This window comes from Carex rostrata, chromosome 17 (assembly GCF_964058835.1).
Source record: "Carex rostrata chromosome 17, lpCarRost1.2, whole genome shotgun sequence".
In the NCBI taxonomy this organism is placed as follows: domain Eukaryota; kingdom Viridiplantae; phylum Streptophyta; class Magnoliopsida; order Poales; family Cyperaceae; genus Carex; species Carex rostrata.
The window spans coordinates 4,933,885-4,959,511 of NC_135934.1; the positions used below are offsets into that span (position 1 = coordinate 4,933,885).

The window sequence follows — 25,627 nt, forward strand, 5'->3', positions numbered from 1 at the left end:
TCCAAGTTTGCATGAACCTGTGATTTGTGAACAAGTATTGGATTGAGTTAACAATTTCTTTATGTATAGAACAGTTATAATAGTCGCTCTCTCGGTCTCTCCTGGTCACAATTTTTATATTCAACAGCCATGTATCTTTTTTGCATTCAAGCACAGAATAGTTTGGGTTGGTCTTATTAAATTGGTAAAACTTGTCGGGTTGCGAGTTTAGAGTTTACGGTTTACGGTTTTCTTTAATCCGACCCCTTATTCTCTCTTCCGAAAAACGAAAATAAACCTGTTGTTATTCCATAATAACAGGAACCTGAATATTTCCATGCGCAAATCTGAATAAACAAGTTTTTTCATGCGTGAATCTTAACCAAGATCAACGGTTGGTGTCTGAATAACAGGTTCCTGTATTCCTTTGGAATAATAGAAGATTTACTCCCCAAAAAAACCTTTCTTCGCCTAAATACTCTTCGTCTCTTCGTTTCTTCCGAAATTTTTATTAATAGAAAAATGTAAAAAAAAAATATCATAATGGGAAAGCAGTTTGGAGAAATTTGATATGTAAGAAAAACGTGATGATCTATAACGTCCAAAGAACGTTATAGACCATCCCGTTCTGATTAGCGAATTTAAATTACCGATTGATGAAAAAAAGGACGTGATGCTTAGCAACGTTCAGAGTACAAACTTCAAATCAGGATAAAAAAAAAAAAGAAATTTTGTTAGTCCGCTGCTTTTTTTGTTTTTGTTTTTGTTTTTGATCTCTGGACGTTCTCAAGAATAACGTCTAATTTTTTTTTCAAGACCGCTGGACGTGATTCTCTGTAACTTGACTAACGTCCAGGACCATCACATAATTAGTTGGTTAATTATAATTCATTAATCTGAACGTTGTCATCTATAACGTCTTCTGGATGTCATATACCATCGCGTTTTTCTTATATATCAAATTTCAGCAAAATCTTTCCTCATTCTCAATATTTTATTTATTTATTTTCCTATTAATACAAATTTCGGCAGTTTTGATTATGAATTTAGACACATATATCGTATCTACGTTTATATCCCTATTTAGACTCTCTAAATAAAATACGAATATATATATGATTTTTACATTCCTAATTGAAGGTCTCCAAAACGGGATTGAAGTTGCTACATCATAGTATCAGACAATCAATGTTTAGTTCACCTACCCTCACAAAATGAACAAAATACATGATTGGACTAAAGCCAAACAAATATTTATTTACATGGCTCAAGTCAAAGAAACTTGATAATACAGTCAAAATTTCATCAAAAATTCAATGCAACGTGCGTACTTGCGTCCTTCAATTTCACAATTGAAACCGACTAAATGCAAACAGACGAGAATAAGCTGTTGAGCCGTTGAATAATTTATTGGCTCCAACCCCAATTTCTTTGCCGAGATTAAATCCAATTGGAATTACATGCATGCTTCAATCAAGAGAAATTTGAAATGCCTCATTATTTCTAAAGAAGTAGGTTATTGTCACCTCAAATTCTAAATATAAGATCCTTAATTAGGTTTTTGTGGTAGTCAGCATTTCTTTACTTCAGTTGTTTCATATATAACAGCTAACAACCAAGAGGGGAGTCAGAAATAATTAGACCATTTTCCCTTCTATTTCTCAAATTGTTCCTCCTCATAGACAGACATGCTCTTTATATAAACCCCTCCACTGTCATAAAACCTCTCACCTCTCTAGCTCTTGCTTCAAAGTTACACACCTAAACAATTTCAACTACTTATTGGCTGTGCATGGGCTCATATTCTAGGGTTAGTAGAATGCCTGAATTACCGTGTGCCGGATGCCGGCTGCTTCACCGAAAGTGCAGCACTGACTGCATTTTGGCCCCACATTTCCCGACAGATCAACCCAACAAGTTTGTGATCGTGCACAAAGTGTTTGGCGCAAGTAATGTCGTCAAAATCCTCCAAGTAAGCTGTCTCCAATCCAATTTTTACCTGAATTGTGAAACTCTTTGACACTTGTACAGGGGCCAAAAAGAAAAATTGCCACATAAGATAAAATGAAGTACATCTCGGGATAGTGTAAACAGATTCTCCAGCTAGTACCAAAGAAAATGGTACCACCAATCCAGGCCTTGCTACTCACTGGTAAGGCTTGCAATTTTGAACCAGACTTTTTTAAATATAAAATGTTAAAAAATTCAAATTGACCTGTTTATTTTAATCGTTGTTATTTGTACATCAGATTATATAAAATTTATCTATCCATCTAAATTTGACTATAGAAAGCCTGACATTTGGGGCCCCATAAAGTAGCAGTCAGGCTGGTATATTTCTTGACCAGACATAACCCATTGTCAGCCTAGATACTGGTACAACCTGTCTGGAATTATGCTAGTACAACACAAACTGGGTACACTGGTGCTGTACTGATACCCATGTCTGGCAATTCTAAGTATGAATGTTGAAACAAAGATCGAATGTTTATCAGGCAATTCAATGGATGTGAGAGGATAACTGTCTGATTTTTGTATATTTCATTATTTTCCCGCGTTAATTGGACTTTCTCTTGACACTAACACATCAGTTTTTAGGTGTTAGATAGGAAAAACAATAGTAAAACATTGCAATATTACCATTGGTAAATAAAAAGTAACACTTGCGAATCTTAGCCATTCACTTGATCTATAAAAATTATTGGTGACGAATATTCATATCAGATATCAGGAGATACCTTGTGTAATTTATGTGGTAAAGTATGAAAGGAAATCCTATCTAATTTTGTCCCAAACTATGCACTCCCAATCAGACACTTGTTGAGGCAACAAGAGAGGATGCAGTAAAAAGTTTGGTGTATGAAGCCAATGCGAGGCTCCAGGACCCGGTTTATGGTTGCACAAGCGCTGTCATTTACCTGCAAAACTACATCCAGCAACTCCAGTCACAGCTGACAACAACCCAAGACCAAGTAACTGAGTTGCAGGAACAGAACTACCATCTACTTCAAGTTCTCATGGAAATGTCCTGCACAGATCCAACAATTATGAATAGCTCCTTGATCAGCAGCACAGTTTCCAATACATCCAGCACGGACAGCTGTCAGATATACAACATATGAAGTGTGTCATGTATTTTATCCCTCAATTTTACTTGTATGCAATGTTCCAAATGTGAGCTATTCACCTCAGAAACAAAGCATGTTAAGTCTCAGATGGTAGTTAGACAAATAATAACACTTGTTTTAAATGCATGATGCAAGTAAGATATACAGCACATAGAGAACCATACAACTTCTGACTGTACATCACATGCTCATACAAATTACAAAAACCATATACTAGCCTGACAAACAAAATCTAACCTTACAAAAAAAAAACCCGACACAAATATAATTTACAATTAATAACAAGTAAAAATTTCACTCGTTTACTCCACCAGTGCTCTCACATGAGCTCCCCAAATTAACTGCAATATCACTAACCAATAGACGTACAATTCCATTTTTACTGGAAACCCTTGAAATCTCCATGCACTCTTCCAAATCAGCATCACGCGCCAAATTAACCCATTCTTGGTCATCATCCAAGTATTTTATTTCAAATGTACCAATCTCAAGCTTGAGTCTACTCGATACCTCCTCTCTCAAGATAACAAGACTTCCGGGTACAACAAATCGAAACCTTATGATATCATCCTTGTAACTCGCTTTAATAGTTACAGTCATTAAATTGTGGACGGGAGGCTCTCCGCAGAGATCCTTGAGATCCTTCGAGCTTCCAGAATCCTCTAGAAGCATCCTTCCGAGTTGTGCTTGTGATTGTTCGGGAATGGGGCATGACCCTTCAGTGGTGCGGGAATTTATACTGTCTTCTCCTGACGAACTCTTAGACCTAGAAGGTGGACTGGGTGTGTTATTGATATTATTAGGTGCTATTGAGGGATTATTTTGAATCGGTAGACTTGCTTCTATGTTGGTACCAGGCATGTTGAGTGGGCTTGTAAGAGTGGGGAGAGTGAATCCCCCGTGGGCCCCGCCTTGCTCTTGAACAGACTCAATTACTTGTTTGAGTTTCGAGAGGGAGCGGTTAACCTTGTTGATCTTGCGTGATGGCCAACGTGTAATCCCGTGATGCCGGCATATGCGCTTCATTGTTGTTGGGCACACTGAACCGACAAAAGAGAGAGAATAAGAGACATAATTAAAATTGCAGTAAAAAAGAAATGTAATTGGCATTTCTTGAAAAGAGAATATCATGTTTACATTTTTTTTATTAGGATTTTCAAAAGGTTCCAAGTTCAATATACATATTATATATGCTATAAAAATATATCATGTTATGCACTGTGATCTGTGAATAATAAATACATGTAGTATATGCATTGTGTCATATCCCAAGATTTCCATGCAAGGAAGAGGGGAGGTAATAATGATCTTGAAGATGCAACGAACAACTGGCTCCGTAGGAGGCTTAATTTCTAGTTCTCATTTTATGTTAACTTTGTGCTAACAATGATAAAGGAGGGGCATTCACAACTTTCTCAAACACATAGTTAATACTTTAACACTAAAGTACTAGCAATTATTTTCTCTCATAGGTTTGAAGGAACAATCAGGGGCGGATCTTAAGGTAACATAGAGGGTGCTTAGCCATCCCCATGATTTAAAAATTTCAGCTTGTGTATAGAAATTTAATTGAGATATCATTTTTTTTAAGTTTTTATATAGTTCAGCCCCCCTCATAAAATGTCAAATGTATGCTTGTAGCCTAGTGGTTTAAATTATATTTTGTGTTGTGGAGACTTGGGTTCAAATCCCAGTGGCCACACATTATGAATTGTTCTGCCCTTGGGAATAAGTACCCAAATCAAATGTATATACTGGAAGGAGTAATTACATAATGGTTAGAGAAATACCTCCAAGGCTTTTGGCAGCACTTTTCAGACTTCCCGAAAAATACTGTTGAAGAACCTCCAAACTGATCATTTTCTCAGCCTTTCCCCTTTTCTTCCCACTTTTCACAACCGGTCCAGGAGCGGAAGTCTCTGTACCATTTGCCTTCATCACTTCTTTACTATCATTAGCATCCAACATTCTCTCGAAGGTGTCACCAACTACACTAGATCCATTACATGTGGTATCATTAGAATTTTCACCTTCTAAGGAGACCATCACAACAGACCCAATCGACATCATAACACCATCAACAGGTTTTAAACTGCGAAAATGGTCCTTCATAATCCTAATGATGTTCTCCAAAAGAGTCATTTGCTCAGCTTCTTCTTTACACTCTGCTGGGAGAAAGAACTCGAGAACATACTCATCTGCACCGGTGTAGTCGCTTTGCAAACAAACCGCAAAACTCGCACCCAGCTTAAACATCTTTGCATAATGCACGAGGGGATACTCGACTTTAGAAAACTTAGTGATGTCTCTGACGAAGCACGGTTTTCGAGACGAGAAGGCACGGCCAGCTGCACCCTGGCCTTTCTGCAGATGGTGTTCAATACAAGCATCTCGAAAACCCCACGAGTGGGCATCAATGACAGTGAATGCCACGTCACTGGCTGACATGCACACCTGGCCACCGTTACAAGTGTTGTCTATGCTCGAGCAAGTCTTGTTTATGCCGCCACCATGAGCTAGGATGCTGCGGTGCCAACATGGGACCCAGGTCTGAGCAAGAGCTAGCTTTTGTGACTCACAGACAGCTGTTAGCGTTTCAAGTATTTCAACGAGAGCTGATTGACGGCCTTCATTGCATATCTGGTAATAGGAATGTATCAAATTAATTATGAGAAGTTTAGACAAGCTCCCCTTTTTTTTTTAATCAAAGGGCTCCTTTATAGGGGTAAGCCCGATCTGAAAATGTCATAATTCCCCTTTATAATCTACCCTTTTTCAGTTGGTCCAATTAACATGTAAATATTGCGAAACTAAAAGACAAATAAGCAAGAAATCAGAAGTTGAGAGATGTAATTAATTTACCTGAACATTTGGGTGATCAGAGATTTCTGTACTTCTCAGATCTACCGCCTGCAAAAATGGAAACAAATACATTACAAATCAGTATATAGTACTTGCATCAGAATTTTGCCACAAAATATCTCATATTTCCTGAAAAGATGCATCTATTGCAATATTAGTAATAGTTCTCACATTGTCGAACAGACTCACCAACTTAACCCTTGAGCCATTGAATTTTCCAACAAAACAAGGAACTTTTGGAAGTTAAAAAAAAAAAAATGTTTTCCAATTTCATTGATACAAAAAAAAAATTTGTGATAGTTCCATAGCCTTTTTTTTTATAGGATTGATCATTCCAAACCTTTCTAGTAGTGCTCTATCATATGGCAGGAATACTGCCAAAAAAAAATAAAACAAAAAAAAACTAAAAGAGGAACAACCTCAAGAGCCTTGCAGACTTTATCGACCTCACTTGTGTAGTTAATCCTGGGAGACGTCATTATGAGCTCCAGCACAGCAACACAAGACTGAGTTGAAGGTTCAAACACTGGCAATGCAACTGTGCCACACACATTATAATTGACAGCATGGTTTAGCCTTGGATACTCCTTGACGCTATAGTACTGCACATTAGGAGTCCATTCAGGCACCTTTTGCCTACACGTATGTCAAAGGAACTTCATCAGAGTTAAATCATGGACAACAACATAGGTGGTATTAAGATGTACCCGCTGGTACATGCTATTATTGAGTCTCACCAGAATTATATAAAATGATATGGGGCCCAGGGTATTTCCATTTTCCAGGATATATATTCCTGCAACAAGCATAAATAGAGAAATGAAACGTAGCGTTTGCCAACTATAGAGGCTAGATAGCAATTGACACGTATCATCACAGACTGATAGCTATTGTACCACAATACTATTTGACCTGCAACCAAATCAAGCTCTGAAACATTTGTGTGAAGTGTGTGCGAATGCATGCTAGTAGAGTGTGTGAGTTGGGTGGTCTTGAAAGGAATTATTTATAATAAAGAATATTAAAAAAAAAATTATGCAGCATAGCACAATACCTGTACACTCGGCCTGGAAGCCCGAGATCAGCATTATTTTCTCCATCAACTGCGAAAACATACGTCAGCGACACAGTTCGGTACTGAACGAGTCCAATGCTTTCCGAGTCAAGAACAAAGGGCTGGCCAGAAGTGGTGAGCACACACCGGTCTCCTTTCCTGATGGGGGCCCACACCTGAACCAGTATTTTCTGATCTGTTGATTCCTTGAAGAATCGAAGGGCTTGTGTTAGCTTTTCTTTGATCAAGCGGGACTTGTCAGACATACTGTCTTCCAATGGCAGCGGCCGAAGCTGGTTTTTACCACTGGTTGCATCATTCTTTCTTTCTGTTGGGTTGGCAGTACCTTTTACTAGGAAAAATAACAGGTTTTATGGAATTAAAAAGATGCTAAGCAAATTTTGAAGTGGATGCATAAGTACTATGTTAACGGCTATAAAATATATATATATATATATATATATATATATATATATATATTGCAGATGATCCGTTACAAAGCTAAAAGAAGAAAGTAAATTTCAATGTTTCAAAACCAAAAATTGTTGGAATGGCATACTACTATCATTATACAATTACTAATTCAGGCAACTAAATTTCAGGTCTCCTAATTACTTTAGAAAGACAATCTGTATTTTAGTAATTAAACAGGTATCTTACCTATTGCTTATGGCTCACTGATCCATGCAAAGAATTATTTACAAGTAGAAGATAACCAAAAGATAAGATTCCCAATTTAGAATAGATATAAAAGCATCTGAAGCTAAAGTTATCCTGATTGCAACTAAAATATCGGAGATACTGTTCACTTGATAGTAATATTAACAGACTTAACAAGAGACATAATTATCTAAGGAAAAATGAGGAGACGAAGGAACATACCAAAGTCAAACCCACCAGCGAGGAAGCGAGAGAATTCCAGATCAGAACTGGAGGCGTCCAGAGGCATAGCTCGTTCGTCAAAAACCCAAAGGGGGGAAGGCGGGGAGGCGAACTGTAGATTCAAGAGGCTCTGTGAAGGAGTAGAAGCGAATTGTAGATTCACGAGACTCTGGGAAGGCGATGAGAACGAATCAAACTGCCAGGTAGAGGCCACGTCATCGCCGTCGACGTCCATGGTTGTGTCTCGGCGATGATTCCGATGCTCTTCTCTTTTTCTCCCACCTCCTAGCAGCTCATGCAAAGATCGATGCTTGAGAAATTTGTTAGTGCTGTTTCTGAATTATTCTTATTCTTAATCCCCCTTCACAGGATCTGATGGTCTGCGCAGATCAATCAGTGGATAGGCCGAGATGTTGATTGGTAAAATAAATTAATTTGTCTAACTGTCGATTTGTAATTGGATGGTACGGGTGTTGTGTGTTTTGGAATGGCTGTGTGTAGCGGGTCGGTTGAGAGACCAAGATCTGAAAAGGACACCGTACCGCCGCATCACAGCATGGCGGGAACAAACTAAACTCTATTAAAGAGACGCCTGAATGTTGGGGTCAGGAGCTTCAGACTTGGTCTTGACCTCTGGCGAATAACTTATTTGTGGGATTTTCTGTGGCGCTAACTGTATAGTTCTTTCTCTTTCGTCTTTATCAGGATTCAGGAGCAAGTTCATAAAATGTTTGTCACACACAGTATAAATATAAAAATATAATGCTTGGTTTTGTACTTTTGTTTATCCAGGTTTCGTATATTTTGGGTATGGTTGCTGGAAAGTTGAAAGATGGGACAAACTGTATGTTGCCCAATGAATGACAAGGGGACCCACATCAGAATCCATGAATTAATTAATTATATTGATGGCAGCACCTGCCAGTACAAAAACGGAAAAAGCGAAAAAAAAAGGAACAAGCACAAATCAGAAGTGCCTCCTGTTGTTTCTGAGTTGACTTTGGAATTCTCAGGCTCTTCTGTTCCTGTGTTCTGTAGTTGTCCAATTTTTAGATGTAATAGTATTGTAGTTGTTTCAAATTCATTGAGATGATTCAAATTATTTGATTTTGGGTGGTTATATTATTTTATTGAAAATGAATTAAATAATAAGATATAAAAGTAATCTTATTATAATTTATATTTATAATAAATATGTTCTTATTAAAAATCAGTAACTCCTCTTAAAAATAAATTTTATGTTTGACAAGTGAAGTAGTGATGATTTAAGTGATATGAAATGTGGTGTGTTAATGCATCAAACACTAAAGGGGTCACTACACAGGAACATTGGACACTAAATTTTATGTGTTGTGTTAATGCTTTGGTGGAATAATGTTAAACCCACTTCATGGGTAACTTTTTTTCTCTTCTTTTTTGAGATAAGAGATGGGGTCACTACACAGGAACATTCAAGTGATCAGTAGTGATGATTTCAAATATTAAAATTATTACATTATGTTTATTTTAAATCTCACAAGAAATTTTCATTTGAATTTCTTTGTACAAAGAAGATTGTTTTAGTCACTAGACCAAATATTGATTCTCAACTTCGTAATAAATGTTAAAAATATCAAAGTTTAGTAGTTTACAAATGCATCATGTTTTTCATAATTATTTTGAATATAATGAATATTTAAAAGTGCAATCTATATAGAAATTAATTTGTGATCAAATATTAGCTTGCAATCAATTTAATTCAGTTAAAAATGATAGTTGACTCTGAACTCATATATTAATTGTTAATTATCTATTCTTATGAAATGTCAAATTAAACTTGCTAAAATGCAAACCATGTACTGCCTCCAGATAGGGACAAATTGGTCAACAATTTGCCTTAAAAAATTAGTCATGTGAAGATGGTGGTTGTGTGGAACTGAAATATTCTATGCAAAATTGCAAATGGCGTATATTAGTAAAATAATATAAATAATAATTGATATAGAAATTTCTACACGAATCTGACGCGATCAAGTCATAAACAACAGGGAATAAATCTCCTTCACTTTTTTATGTATTGAGGCATAAGCTCAATGGAGATTCAACATATATATCTCTAGCATGTTTATTTATTTATTATTTATATGAATAGATAATCTGTAGGAAACTATAATTTATATATGAGGCTAATATTAGCTCTAATAAATAATTTTATATTAGTACAATAATATATATTTTTATTTTGTAGTAGTTTTTTGTTACTCAAATTAAATTCAGAAAGTACCACAATAATATTATTTTTTTCCTTTGTAGACTACACAATACATGTCAGAATAGAAATACAAATTAAATTATAATTATTGTTTTTCATCACTAAGAAGTTTTTTATAATATTTATTTATTGGTGTCTCTCTTAACTATTTCAATCTAAATTTAATAAAGTTTTACTGTCTTATTCTCTATATATTTACATATATAACATGAAAGATAATTTATAATTAACTGTTTCAAATGAAGGCTGAATTTCGTCATAATAAGTTAAGTAAAGCACAAGAAGTTTATTTAGAATTACGTGTCATTCAACTTTGAACCGGACAACAGAAATCGGAAAAAATCAATCTCTTTTTATTAATAAAAATAATCTATATTAATTTGATTTGGCGAGTTCAAAATTTAGAACAAAACCATTTAAAAATCATTTCTATCCTTATTGACTAACAGGATGGAACCACGTAGTGTTTCTAACTCAAAAATATGCTTTATTTTTTTTCAGAAAAAATATAAAAATACTAAAGATTCAAACAAATTATAAAGTTATGGCCTACCTTAATTTTTTTTCTAAAAATATATTTATATTTCTATGCTTTAAAAAATATGTAAAAATATACTTAATATTCAGAATAATTATAAAATTATGTCTCAATAAAAAAAATTGCTACATGAGAAACAACTTTTTATCTAATGGTAAAGGCACATGACTTTCATGTGAAAAGTCATGGATTTAAAACCCACAAGGTAAAGAAAATATTTTGTAATATAAACAGAAATTTGAAAAAATTTAATTGGCTAAATCTTCACCTTTCACTTAAAAAAAAAATTGTTACACCTTGTTAAAAAAAGTTGACTTCTCCATGTTGACTAAAATTTGAAAGTCTATGGTAAACTCAAAAAATTGCAAAATGTTTCATTTCCTTTGTCCATTTTGGTGGAAGACTACATTAAATGCACTAACGAGTAAATTAGTAGACATCATGGAATGTTGTCTTGTCAAAAGAAAAAAGATACATCCAATTGCTAGTTTCCATGTTTTTAATGCAAATTGGGCAAGCAAGCCTTTTGATTTTGACAGGAGTACATAAAGGATTGGATAGGCTTCAACGATTGGTTCATATTAATTTTCTCAATTTGAAACAAACGCGTTACAAACTTGACCATATACATTTCAAAATAAATAGAAAAAGGTAAGGAAAAATGTCTAATTCTTCGAATCTACAATAACTTTTAATATTAATGAATCACTTGTATTATTTTGATGCATTATATGTGTGAATCCATACAATACACGTGTGAATTTTGATGCAACAGAAATGAGAAATTTATTTAAATTTGAATTGTATTGATTGACTAATTTTAATTAAGTGTGAATTCTTTCTAAATTAATAGATTAAGTTAATGTAAATTCCACATCAGATTTTGCATTGCGCGTGAAAATAGCATGGTGCTAGTTTCGGACAATTGTTAGCGGTCCTAGGAGGCATTTGGTTGGTGCTTTTAGAAGGAAATTCTCAGGCATTTCAATGCCATACATTTCTATTACCATGTTTGGTGAAATTGACAATGGAATAAAAATGGTAATCCCTTATTCCTTGCCATCCGGATTCCCTCAATGGCTATCACGCTGGCCACCATAAACGTGGATTTTCTAAATTACCGCTTGGCAGGAATCGCTATTTTCCATTCGCGCCAATATTTTCTCCCAAACTATTTCCTCTTTCCATCGCTCCTTCTCCTTCTCTATTCTTCTCTTTCACTGCTGACCTTTCCTCCGCTTCTTTTTGTCCAACAACGCTTCTTTTCATTATTTCAAGAGGTACGTCAGCCATCTCTCTCTATCTTGGAAATTGGGTAGAATTGGGACTGAAGCTTTCTGTGTCACCGAACATGGTCAACGTCGTCTTGTCATGGTGAGTTCAACGGTGCCCTTGTCGGAGATTGACGACCATTATATTAGTCCGAACGTCTCTCCACCGTCAATTGTGAAAGCTTGTGATAGAGATTTTTTAGCATACTTTCTTGATTCGGGTCTATCTGTTTTGTTTTTTGTAAGGGCAATGTTGTTTATATATATTCAAATTATTAATTTAGCATTTTGAGTTCAATTGAAGCCGGTACTGGTACCGAACTTGGCTATTTTGGAATACGTGTAAGTATTTACTATTTTATTCCTCCTTAATCAAACTAATCTATCTTGTTAGCACATGTTCCATCAATTCAAAGTTTCAGATCATCCAAAGATAGTCATAATCAAATTTTCTTAAGGATATATTTGCTTAGATTAATTTCATTCAAGACGTTCAACTTGCAAACATAGATTATCCTGTTCCAGTTGACTTCTTCATACAAAAATCACAAATCGATTCTATTTGCATGTAGATGGTGATCATTGTTTCGTATTTAGTTTGAGGTCAGGACTGTATCTAGATCAGTTTTAAATGTCCTACGAGATTTTTTATGAGGTTTTGACTATTGTATTTTATTATAGCTTGCATAACACTGTTTTTGTTATTTCATTTCCTGACAAGCAACATTAAAGATGTAATTCTGAGCAAACCTCTACATCAAATTTTTATTTCTTTTTATGGAAATATAGACAAAGACCTAACCTAAATACTTATCAAGTTCCAAAATTTTTGGGGTTTTGTAATTATGCCTAACAGGTGATTTAATGCAGGGGCATACTGGTAAAAGTGCAGGCAATATCATTTTTTTTGTGTTTTGAAAGTATGAACCTTAAAAATATTTAGTAAATGCTTAGAAAATCGTAAGAATGCAAAGTATTGGTCTAGATTGTGTGTTTTTTTAGTCCTTTATTCAATTGTGATGTTGGTTTTGTTATTTGGTCAATTTATCAGTAGTTCTTGTTTATGTTTCAGCTGGTGGTCATTTTATGCCTTTGGCATACCAGTTGAGTGTTGCTATGTATTGCCTTGAGTTTGTCACTGGTACCGACTTTTGGTTGAGTCTAAGGGTTTGTTTAGAGTCCAGTATACCAAGTGTTGTTGTGTGGTTAACTCTAGGTCACACTGTGTGCATGAGTTTACATTACTTTCTTCATAAATATTAAGAAAAAATTTCTTGCATAGACATGGAAGGACAACCAACTAATCAGAGTAGAAACAATACTAAGCATATGTGGGATAAGGAGGAAGATAAGAAGTTGATAGAGTGCTTGCTTCAACTTTTAGAATCTGGAAATTGGAGAGGTGATAATGGAGGAGTGGTCTGTTGTCTTTGGCAGGGATCATGCCAATGGATTAGGAGCAGAGTCCTTAGCTGATGCAGTAGAAGATATTGATCGAGAGGAAGCAACTAATGAAGATGGAGCAAGAAATGTTGTAGACATGAATGATAACTTAGGCGATCATAAGGAGTTGGTTGATAGTCCCGTTCATGGAAGCCAAGCAAACATTTCACCAACACAGAGAACTGACGGTAGCGTGTCCAAAAAATCTAGAAAAAGAAAAATGTCAAGTGCAAAGGAGCTTAATGAGTCAATTGCTCAATCAATATGCTCTATGGGGAGTATGTTTGGGACAGCTAGCGATAACATCGCAAAATTAGCCGGTTGTTTTCAATTCATGGCAGATGATGCAAATAAAAAAGATGGAGTATCTAAAGAGATTGAAAAAAATACAAGGCTTATCTCTGTTAGATCGTATAAAAGCTGGGGCTGTCATCTCAGGAGACACTAACAAGACCAATTATTTTTTTTCTTTAGCAGATGATGCTAAGTTAGAGTATGTGAATTGGGTCTTAGGTGGTTGCAAGATGTAACAATTTTGTAGGATTTTCCTTTTTATTTTCATCTATTTAGCATTTTGTTTTTGTTACTCTAAAGAGATATGTGTTGATTTTTTTCACAATTAATCTAATTTTCTTTTGGTACAAATTCAAATATTTTAGATCCAAGCACAGGCTAATATTCTTTTGTACTGCTTCGAAAGATATATACAAATGGTAGGCAATATTTTTCTTATGTGCTAGTAGGCAAAGAACTTTTTATCTGCCAGTAATTTTTTCGAATCAGTCTAATTATGGGCCAACAATAGTAATTTGGTATAACTCCTTGATGTGAAATAAAATATTTTTTTTTGAAAAAATTTAGTTAATAATTTAAAAATAGTGAAGTCATGTCTTGATAGCTATTACAATAGCTATGCGCGAACCAAACATGGTAATAACACATATTTCCTGGAATGCTAAAGCAATAGCTATGCGTGAACCAAACATGGTAATAACATATTCCCTGGAATGACATTCCCTGGCATTACATTCCCTGGAATCCTTCTATTCCCTGGAATGATCTATAGCGCGAACCAAACGCCCCCCTAGGGTTGAAGTTAGACTTTTACGCTATAGTGATCAATTATATAAAAAAAATTTGTTGCTAATGAAGATTAATTTACAATTAAATACCATTTTACTCTAAATTATATATAGAAGATTACGGTGTAAGTATATATATATTTTTTTAAATAAATAGAAATCAATTGACCTCATATATTGACATCCGCCCCTTAACAGTCCTCTAAAATAGAACTTTTTTTTTTGTTCTATGCGTTTTAAACTTGTTAATATCAAACTAAAGGTGAAAATCTGGGTGTTTTTAACTCACCGAAGTTTGATTATGAAGTAAAATTCGGAGTGTTATTAAGTTTTGCAGTTGTTAACATCAAATTAAAAGTAAAACTCAAAATGAGCTTAAACTCTAAAACTTATTATTGATTTTAAATGACAAATTCAATATGTTAAAATTGTTATATTTCACGAGTGAATGAGTGATGTGTTTACACTCTATTTAAATTATAGATTAATACTGTTTAGATCGGAATTGCTCGATCATAATCCATATGAATATTAAAGAATTCACGTGAATTTCACCTTAAACCAGATCAGACAGAATTCTAATCGGACGGTCTGGATCTAAAAAGAAATATTATCTTACCTCATAGAATAAGTATGGACGGAAATAAATATGCTGTTATTCCAAAGAGATAACAGGATCCTGTTATTTCTAATTCTATCCCAACCATCATAGTTTTTCACGTGCAAATCTCAAAAAAAAAATATTTTTCATGTGCGAATCACGACATCAACGACTGAGATCGAAATAACATGGTACTATTATCCCTTTGGAATAACAGCAGGTTTATTTCCATGTATGGACTCGACTTTCAGTGGCGCCTTGGATATTTTTTTTTTTGAAAATCTTCGCAGAAGTTGTGAAGTCGTGAGGAGGAATTGAATTCTCAACCTTTGAATACAACAACTCTAGAACTTATTCCTAGCCAATTGTGCTACCTCCCCTTTCTCGGCGCCTTGGATTTTTCAAGAGGACAGAGCATATATATTACTGTGAGTCTCTTGATAATATCCAATGTTCTTGTGTTGTGAAAGAGACGTTTACGTACTTGGTCCTTGCGTAATTTTTATTTTTAGAGATATATTTTTATATATTTTGTACGAAATGAAAAATATAGAAACTCTTTTCAATACATTAGAAAATACCAAATCAACAATTTGGTTTCTTTGCATGTATCAATTCTTAACGAGGGAAAATATCTAATCTGCATACAAACTCTAAGAAATCATATCAATTTGATTTTGCAAAAAATATCTAACGGAATCGAATTAATAATTCGGTTTTTTCTATGACATTGAAAATAAAGTTTCACCTTTTTTATTCTTTACAACTATTGAATACATTTCTAAACATAAAAATTTGTGGTCCTTGCAATGGTGATTTCCAACACTGACAACACAAGAACAATTTCTTTATTAAGTTTCTGTACAAGTGGTTATTTTGAAAGAATTAATATTGCACATCAGGGGCAGATTTGGAAATTGTAAAGCACCTTTGAGTGTGAAATGTTTTATGTGGTTAGTGAAAAGAAAGATAATTCTGAACTATAGAGAATATTTTAAACAGGGTTGGATTGGCATTGCAAATTGTTTTTTGTGATGTTGCTGAAATTGTTGACCACTTGATTGTTCATTTTGTCAAGCCAACTTGGGCGGTGGTTAACGTATTACTAAATATCTCCTCTGGAAGTTGCTCTGTTATTGGGATCTAGCATATTTGCATGGCGAAAGAACATCTACGGAAAAGGACCGAAATTTTTATTAATACTATTTATAAAAAAAAATATTTCCAAATTGGAGAATTCGAAAAATATCAAGAGACTGTACATTGAATTGAAAGTCTCAAAATTCTTTTTTTTTTTTTGAAAATCTTCGCAAAAGCTGCGAAATTGTAAGGAAGAATCGAACTCTTGATCTTTGGGTACAACAATTCTAGGACTTATTCTTAGCCAATTATGCTACCTCCCCTTTCTCGAAAGTCTCAAAAATCTAAATATCAGTATGTTACAATGTAATTTTTGATTTTTCGAGAGCTTCCAATTCAATCTGCGGTTCCTCAAGAATGAGACCGCAGATTGAATTGATGGCCTTGAAGAAAACGTGATTTTTTTATGGTATAAATAAAAATTTCGGAGGACAGGATGTTAAGCAACTTTTATAAATTAAAAGTTTGTAATTTTCTTTATAAGAATTATTACAGTACCTTTCCTCTGTACAATCTTCGATTTTAATTTTATGATTCCGCCGCTATATACTAAGAGTAAATTTCAAGGGCAAGGACAAATATTGTGATATGATATGTTAGACACTATTAAAGAAAAACATGTGTTGCATCATGATTAATATGTCGTAATTTAATCATATTACGTCATGTTACGTGATAAAAAAATAATATGTAACGTGATGTGATCAAACATAATGAGACTAGTTACATTTAATTATATTTTTAAATTTTCTTCTTGTGCTTAAATTAATTAATTTATTTTGACAAAATTATGCTTTCATCTGATACATATTAAGTTCTCAGCTTCTCATCATTTATAGTGTAAAAAGATTGCTTATTATCTCACTTTTACATGCCAACAAGGTGTTACACCGAGCCGGCCTTTGTTGAGATTTTTAATTTGATTCTGAATATTTGGGTTATAAATTTTTAATCTCATGACTAACCAATTTTTTTTTTTCTAAAATAAAAGTTTTTCTCAATCGAATGTGTGTTTCTTCCAGGGTTTTAAATAACTAGCTATAGCTACGTGATACTAGGGGTGAAAACGGATCGAATACAGATCGGATAGTGATAAAACCATATTCGTATCCGTTTTTATTTTTCGGATACGGATACAACTCGGATATTAATCGGATACGAATACGGATCGGATATTAGTTGAATACAAATACGGATATGGATATAAATCGAATCCCTAATTCGGATATATATATATATATATATATATATATATTACAACAAGATTGTATAACATCAATGGAGTGAATTAATTTTTTTAATTGTAAAACAACAAGTATCCACATTTGAAATCAGAACAAAACTAATTAATTAATGTATTATTTAATAAAAATAAAATGACCTATCATAAACAATAAATTACATCAAAACTCAATTAATTAAATGAGAAAATAATTAAAAAAATTAAAATGATTATTAGCATTTTTGAAAATTTATTATGAATTTTTAAACCTAAGATTCAACTTAAACAAATAAATAAAAATTCAAAATGTTGTTTGAATGTCAATGGGGTCCCATGGCAGGACCCCTCACTCACGGATGGCTACACAGATCCCACATCTTTCTTCTCTTCTGTCTATTTCTATTACAGGCGGACCCCATCCGTATCCGTATCCGAATATCCAAAAAATTTAAAAATCTGGATATCTAAAAAATTATCTGATTATCCAAAAAATATATCCGAAAATTGCAAAATTCGGATATCTGAAAACTCAATATATCCAGATCCGGATAATTATCTGAATTTGTATCCGTATCCGCTTCCGAAATTAAAACCGAATTCGTATCCAGATAAATCATATCCGTATCCGCAAATTATCCGTATCCGACTATTTGAATTCGAAAAATTCAGATACAGATCCGAATTCGATCGGATAATATCCGACCCGTTTTCACCCCTAGTGATAGCTGCACTATAGCATTTTTGGACCTAAAAATCTATAACGTTATTTTTATCGATTTTCTTTTATAATGATTCTAAATAGCTAGCTATGGTTGCGCTGTAGCTATGCTATAACTTTTTTGAACCTTAAAAGCTATAATGCTATAATTGCTATTTAGAACCATAATTTCTTCATAAAAAAGTAAAGTTCATCATTAATGTATACTATACATGCATCTCTTAATGTATCATTAATGTAAAGTTCATCATTAATGTTTCTTCATTAATTACAAATTAAAAATCGTATAATACATTTTTTTAACCGGTAGAGTTTTGCTGAGTTGACAAGTTTCAATAAAAACCCTTGATATATATAAGAATATAATTGAACAAAAGTTCTTTTAATTTTTATATTAATCTAGTCCCCTTGTAAAATAACAAAAGTGTATTGGTGGTCTAGTGGTTTGAGCTCAGTTGGTATGTGCAAGGTTATGGGTTCAACTTCCACTAACCACACATTTTTTTTTTTCACATATTACATTTTATAGATTAGTCTCTCTATTCAAATTTTCTAGTTCTGCCCCTGTATTAAGAGAGATTGGTGAGCACAACTCCAAAAAACTTCGTGAGTGATGCATGCACATGCAAAAATAATTTTTCATACATGATTTTTTTTATATATATACATGATTTTATTAAGTTATATATATATATATATATATGAGATGAGTTACGGTGAGTTGCGAAGTAAAACACGTTTCTACTTCACGCCATATTTTTATTTTGAAAGTCCAAACAACCGATCCAAACCGTTAGATGTTTAATCCATATTGAAATGTGCTTGGAGACCAAATTTTATATTTTTTTGGAATTTTTTTTACTATTTATTAAGCATTTTTGAAAATTGTTGTTTTGCTGTGAACAGTAAAAAACAGTAAAATTTTCTGGACCATCAGATCAGCGACTTTCAAAATTGCTTAATAAATAGTAAAAAAATTCCAAAAAATGTAAAATTTGGTCTCCAAGCACATTTCAATATGAAGAACAAGATGAACGGTTCGGATCGACGTTTTGAACTTTAAAATCGCAAAATATGAGCGTGAAGTAAAATAGTCGTTTTATTTCGCAACTCACCGTAGCCCATCTCTCACACACACACACACACACACAAATACATAATTCATTTGATTTTTTTTTCATACATGATTTCATTAAATTTTGTAGTACACAATACATAACCATCAATACAATTCAACATATATATATGTGCGCGCGCGTGCGTAAAACTAGGGTGTAATGTGCTCACCAAGAGAGATTGGTGAGCACACCTTCAAAGACTATTTGATTGACTTTGAACTAGAAATTCAAACCATTGAAATCTATGTACTTCGTGAGTGATGCATGCACATGCAAAAATTTTAAAGTTTCGAATTCATTTAGCACATGATAACCATGTCAAAAAAATAATGAAAAATTAATACATAAAACAATTAAAAAAATAATGTATGAAATATTTATTGTTTTGACCGCTTGACCATGTGCTAAATAAATTCAAAACTTTAAAAATTTTGCATATGCATGCATCACTCACAAAGTACATAGATTTCAACTATTTGAATTGCATACGTGCTAAATTTTTTGTATATGTATGCATCACTCACGAAGTCAATGAAATAGTCTTTGAAGGTGTGCTCATCAATCTCTCTTGGTGAGCACATCACACTCTAGTTTTACGCGCGCACTATATATATGTTGAATTGTGTTGATGGTTATGTTTGTGTACTACAAAATTTAATGAAATCATGTACGAAAAAAATCAAATGAATTATGAATACTATATGCAAAGATACATATTTATTGGTCTGTTTTACTTTGTTCTATTAAGTTTCATTCACTTTGAGAAATAACTTTGACTGCACAAAATTTTGATTGAAAAATATAATATTCATTAAAGATTGACCAGCAAAAATGATCATCTGAATAGCATTACAGAAAAATGTGTGCGCTAAAAATCCACAAAAGATCCTAAAACCCTAAAATCAGAGAATATACCCAGAATCTTGAATTCATGAAGGGTGTGTTCGGATTTTACTGTTCACGTGGGAAAAAAAAAATTCACTCATACTGAATTTTTTTTTCCCACGTGAACAGTAAAATTTAGTTCAAAAATTTTGCAATCCCATTCCTATTCCTATTCCCGTCCGTCTGCCGAACACGCCCGAAATGTGCCAAATTGTTTTTATGAATTTTTCAAACAAATTCTAATTTAATTAAAAACTCATAGAATATAGCAAAAGAATTGTATGAGAATGCCGAAAACCCTAAATTTCGTGACTTTTCCAATAAATAAATAAACATTCAATATCAAAGGAATTCTATGATATACTCAAAAATCCCCACAATTTAACCTTCTGGGTTTTGTCAAGAAGGAACAGAGAGAGATTCGGTGCTGTGATTCTAAAGGGGTCGCAGGACCCTGTTATTCCAAATCCATCCATTTATTTGTTTAGAGATTCGTGCATTAAAAATAAGTATTGTTGAGATTTGTGCATTCCAAAAAGAATCACAGCAGATTTATTTCCGATTCGGTGCAAGGAATGGAATCGCCGACTGATCTCACAGTTCACACGAGCCGCGCTTATCAAAATAAAACGATCGAGTTAGAACAAAGTCTATCCGCTGTCCCTCATGGTTTATGGAGACCGCTGTCGGTTCAGCCTGACGGCTCATGTGCTCCATGCCCAGATAGACGAAAGGACCATCGTCCTGTCCAAAAAAATACCCGAAAAATCGAAAAAAAAATAGCAGAGAAGAAAAGGGGGAGGAGGAAAACGGCGCTGCTATGCTAAATACTTGAACAGACGAGTAGAGGGGAATGTAAAGAAGGCAGTACACCTATGCAGCAATCCAAAACCGGCTTTGGAGATCCAGCAGGGTTGAATTCTGGTAAGAGTTCTGGTACGAGAAAATTTTCTTTTATATTTTTACTTGTGCTTTTCTTAGACTCATTTCATGTTTTCCGTTTCTCTTATTTACATTTATTTCTGTAGGTCAAATGTATTGAGCTTTGTCTTCCTTTTTCAACTTGTAGTTACAAAAACTTTGTAACCTTAATGAAATCAAATAGAGACATGAGCCACATTTTTTCTCAAAAAAAAAAAAAAGACAATATGCATGTTTTAAGATATCAAATGAATAATAAATGTTTAAATGTACGTTAAAATTATCCAAAAAAACAATTAGACATAAACTAACACGTTATTTCTACAATAATATTACCATTGTTGAAGATTGGTATTATGGTAAACATTTACAATACTAGCTGTTATGAATTATGATAATCCCCAGGGTTCTTGGGAAAGAGACTTGGGATGGCCTAATATCAATTTTTTAAACAGTAGAGGGGTTTTGTTAAAAAATGGTTGGATTTAAATACCTGGTTCTACCTCATGGTGCTCTCTCCAATAATGAACGATCACAGACTTTCTGAGATTGGTGCATGCGCAAGTACAATTTCTTTGTTAAGTTTTTGTACAAGTGGTTATTTTGATAGAATTAATATTGCACATCAGGGGCAGATTTGGAAATTGTGAAGTACCTTTCAGAGTGAAATGTTTAATGTGTTTAATGAAAAGATATAATTTTGAACTGACAATATATATTTTAAGCAGGAATGGATTGGTATTGTTTTTGAACTTGAGACAATATTTTATGTTGAAGTTGTTGACCACTTGCTTGTTCATTATATCAAGCCAACTTGGCAGAGGTTAGCATATTACAAAAGTATCTCCTTTGGAAGTTGCTTTGTAATTGGGATTTAGCATATTACGGACAAATTTTAAGAGATAAAAGACAGAATCAATCTTTAGTCGAGTGACAAAGGCTTGTTTTCCGTGTGGAAGGTTATAGATTTTGAAATCAGGAATAAGTAATATTGTTCTGATATCCATGATTATTGCTGACACTAAATTTGGATGATTGTATGTAAATAATTTTTTTATCAATATATTGTCAGCTGGCTTCTTGCTAGCTGACCTTCAAAAAAAAAAAAATTGGATTATTGATTTGAGAGATCAATGGATTTATTGCAAAAAGAATCTGGTATCAGATAATAATACAGAGATATTCCTTTGTAGATTGAAATAGAAGCGGTGGCCAATTTGCAAGATATGCTGGAATTGAGGCTAAACAGAGGGCATGGCATAAATTCCTCTTGATTCCAGGGAATTGATGCAAATGTGCACATAGCAGGTGGTACAGGGTTAGCACCGGTATGCTTATAATTGGTCAAGGATTTGATTATATAAAATTTAGTAGGATGCTTAGGTTTTATATGATGTGTTGAAAATATTGTGTTTTATATCAATAAAAGGGGTATTTTCGCATGCATTTTACTTTTCATTGTACATTGCTATTCTCGATATTTTGATATGTTCTCAAAATATCGTTCAAATAATTTTTTTTTTATATTTTCTCAATTATTCAACGTAGAGCTATTAAAATTCTATCATAAAAAATGTGGATGGAAAAATTTAAAAGTCTTTCAAATCGATCGAAATTTAATAAATGTGGTATTCATAAAATGAGAAGATATCTACAATACAAGGTTTTTCAATTTAAACGGTATCTGTAAGATATTAAATGAATGTACACAAAAAATTAATAGATGCTAAAATTACACCAATAAAAAAAAGGTAAACAACGAAGCCACAATTTTGTAGAAAGAATAATAATTATTAATAGTGTAGGTGGTGGTAACAAATTGAAAAAAAAAAAAAAGATGTGGAAAGCTGGAAAGAAGACAGCATGCTATGTTTGTAAAATGCAGACAATAAAAAGGTAAAATAATTATAGCAAAAAAGAAAAAGAAAGTAAAATAATTGTAATGTTCAGGCTCTTTTTTTAAAAAAAAAAAAAACTTATATTATACAATTCACTTGGCTAGGCAACTTGTTGCTATCATTATTTACTGGTGCAGTGGTCCCTAGAGAAATGAATGGCTTTTATCAAATTGTGTAATGAAATGTGTGCACTTGGTACAAATTCTCTCCACTGGATCAATGAAAAGAAATAAAATGATTTTCTTTTGAGACATTCGAAAAAGCCTTGCCCCCCCCCCCCCCCCCCCCCCCCCAAAATGGCAAACCAATTGTTTCAGATGAGAGAGAAAAGGAGGTGATAGCTAGTGACTTCCCATCAATTATCCTCTAGTCTTGAGTTCCTTTTTCAGTAAATATTATTAGTATACTACGCTAGTCGTTTTTAGGTATAGTAAATAAAAAATTGTAGCTCATGACTCTCAAAATTAACTCGATTTTTTTTTTTATAATTACTTCACTTGAATCCTACTTGAGATATTAATAAGCTGAACTCGTTCTGACATAAGATTGAGTTTAAACTTAACTAAGTCAGTGACAAAGACACATTGAACTAGGGGTAGACATGAATTTTGAAAAACAGATATAAGTCATGTATAATTGAATTGTTGTCTATTTTTTTTTTTAAATTGTCTACCATTGAACAGTCCGCTACTCGCTAGTTATATAAGTAAAATCTTTTATTTGTCACTGATAAAAGTCCTGACTACACCTCTAGACTCGGCTCATACTGATTTGACTTGTATGGCGTTTACAACCCTAATACAATGCTCCAATTAAAGGTGTTTGGAGCACTCTAGAAGTGTCTCTATATGACAAGATAATAAGGCATTAAGAATCCTAATACAACACTCCAATTGAAGTTGTTTGGAGCACTCTATTAGTGTCTCCAGATGGCAAGATAAAATGACGTTTACGGCCCTAATACAACACTCCAATTGAAGATGTTGGAGTACTCTACTAGTGTCTCCAGACAGCAAGATAATATGGCATTTACAATCCTAATACAACACTCCAATTTAAGGTGTTTGGAGCACTTTAGAAGTGTCTCTATATGACAAGATAATAGGGCATTTACAATCCTAATATGATAAGTATAAAATATATACACATTCGATCTAGATTTTATTATAAAAGCAATACCAAATATGATGTATTTTGAATGAAAAGTTATTAGAATACACCTAGAATCAAGTTACTGCGGTTGTTTGGCTTTAAAATGCAGGAAAAGATGAAAAATGAAGAAAAAAGGCTCTCAGTGCGGGTCATCCATTCGCACTCACCATCAGTGCGGACGCACTCAGCACTTAGCCAAATTTCCAGCATCACAGAGCCTCAGAAGAAAAAGTTTGAGCGTAATGCGTCCGCATTCATTCTCCAATGCGGGTCATCCATCCGCACTCAAGACTTAAACTGATTTCAGGAACTTTGGAACAACACAGAAAATCATCTAGTGCGGTGATCCACCCGCACTAAAATCTAGTGCAGACGCACTTGTTGCTCATGCAATAATCATTTTCGTCTATTTGACTAATTTGCAAAAACATACAATTATTGAATTTTACGATTTCTTCTACTTTTAAAGATATGTAGGTTCAAGTCAAATGGAATTACATTATGGAGAGCTTGGACTGAAGAAATCATGAAGACGTTTCTGAAGAACATAAAATGTAAAATCAGAAGCTTAGTGAAGTAAGCTTGAGTCTGTTTAAACAGGGACAAACGTTACTAAAACGTTGGTAAAACGTTGTAACGTTTTTAGCAATTCTTGATCAAAACACAGAAGGAATCTAAAACGTTGGTAACGTTTATAAAAACGTTATAACGTTTTAGGATTGTCAGAACTGCTGAAGCACAGCTGTTCAGAAACAACTTGAAACGTTACACCGTTTTTATAGAAACGTTATAACGTTTCAGAAATGTCAGAATGTTAAAAACAGCTGTATCAAATTCAAAAATCGAGTCACAAACGTTATAACGTTTTAAGAAACGTTGTAACGTTTTAATTAATTTTGAGCTTCAAAAATCATGTTTTTGATCAAGATTTTTACAGTGCAAAACGTTATCAAAACGTTATACAATCATTGTAACGTTTTTTATCTTTAACTGAGCTTTCAAAAAATTGAAACCTAGAATCGCATTACGAGATAAAACATTGTAACGTTTTAGAACAAACATCTCATTTTTGAGCTGACTCTATAAATAGGTGATTGGGCTTTTCTCCCAATTAATCTGAGCCGACCCTAATCTTCTAAAAAGCGATTTTCTGAGAGCTTAGCCTACTCCATTGTTGTGAGAGCTTAGCCTACTCCATGGTTGATCACTTGACAAAGATTGGTTGGGTTCAACATTATTCCGATTCAGGTCTACGGCGCTATGCACCCTATCAAAGGGATGTAAACTCTTGGATAAATGCCTTAGATGCCGCACCAAACCAATATTGGGATCCCGAGGAAGTTCTCCAACAAGAAACCCAAGAACAAGACCCACCGGTCAATTCTCAACCCTTCGCAATGCCTCCAATGGGTCCATTTGTACTCCCACAAGGACCCGAAGCTCAAATGGAATTCCTTTGCCGTGAGGTTCATGCTCAACGGC

At 33.7% G+C, this 25,627-nt stretch overlaps 1 protein-coding gene and 1 long non-coding RNA gene across 3 annotated transcripts; one reads left to right on the top strand and one right to left on the bottom strand.

The window, feature by feature from the left end:
* The first annotated feature begins 1,659 nt into the window (after positions 1-1,659).
* LOC144568028 (uncharacterized) lies at positions 1,660-3,265 on the top strand. The gene is made up of 2 exons (XR_013515583.1): positions 1,660-1,951; positions 2,793-3,265. It is a non-coding gene; the product is annotated as an uncharacterized LOC144568028 (long non-coding RNA).
* Positions 3,193-8,499, bottom strand: LOC144568026 (protein NLP3-like). 2 transcript variants are annotated; one of them, XM_078318241.1, is made up of 6 exons: positions 7,906-8,499; positions 7,024-7,375; positions 6,389-6,605; positions 5,970-6,017; positions 4,898-5,747; positions 3,193-4,147 (listed from the first exon to the last, which is right to left on the bottom strand). In XM_078318241.1, the coding sequence occupies exons 1-6, from the start codon at positions 8,138-8,140 to the stop codon at positions 3,402-3,404; spliced, it is 2,448 nt and encodes an 815-aa protein (XP_078174367.1). In that variant the 5' UTR covers positions 8,141-8,499; the 3' UTR covers positions 3,193-3,401. The 2 variants fall into 2 exon arrangements, with proteins under 2 accessions (XP_078174367.1, XP_078174368.1); XM_078318242.1 differs by having other exon boundaries at positions 7,024-7,369; positions 7,906-8,271.
* Between the last annotated feature and the right edge of the window lie 17,128 nt (positions 8,500-25,627).

Coding starts and splice junctions, on each gene's coding strand:
- LOC144568026 (XM_078318241.1), bottom strand. CDS start 8,140: ATGGACGTCGACGGCGATGACGTGGCCTCTACCTGGCAGTTTGATTCG. Junction 7,376..7,905: donor CGCTGGTGGGTTTGACTTTG/GTATGTTCCTTC, acceptor TATTTTTCCTAG/TAAAAGGTACTGCCAACCCA. Junction 5,748..5,969: donor CTGATCACCCAAATGTTCAG/GTAAATTAATTA, acceptor TCCTATTACCAG/ATATGCAATGAAGGCCGTCA.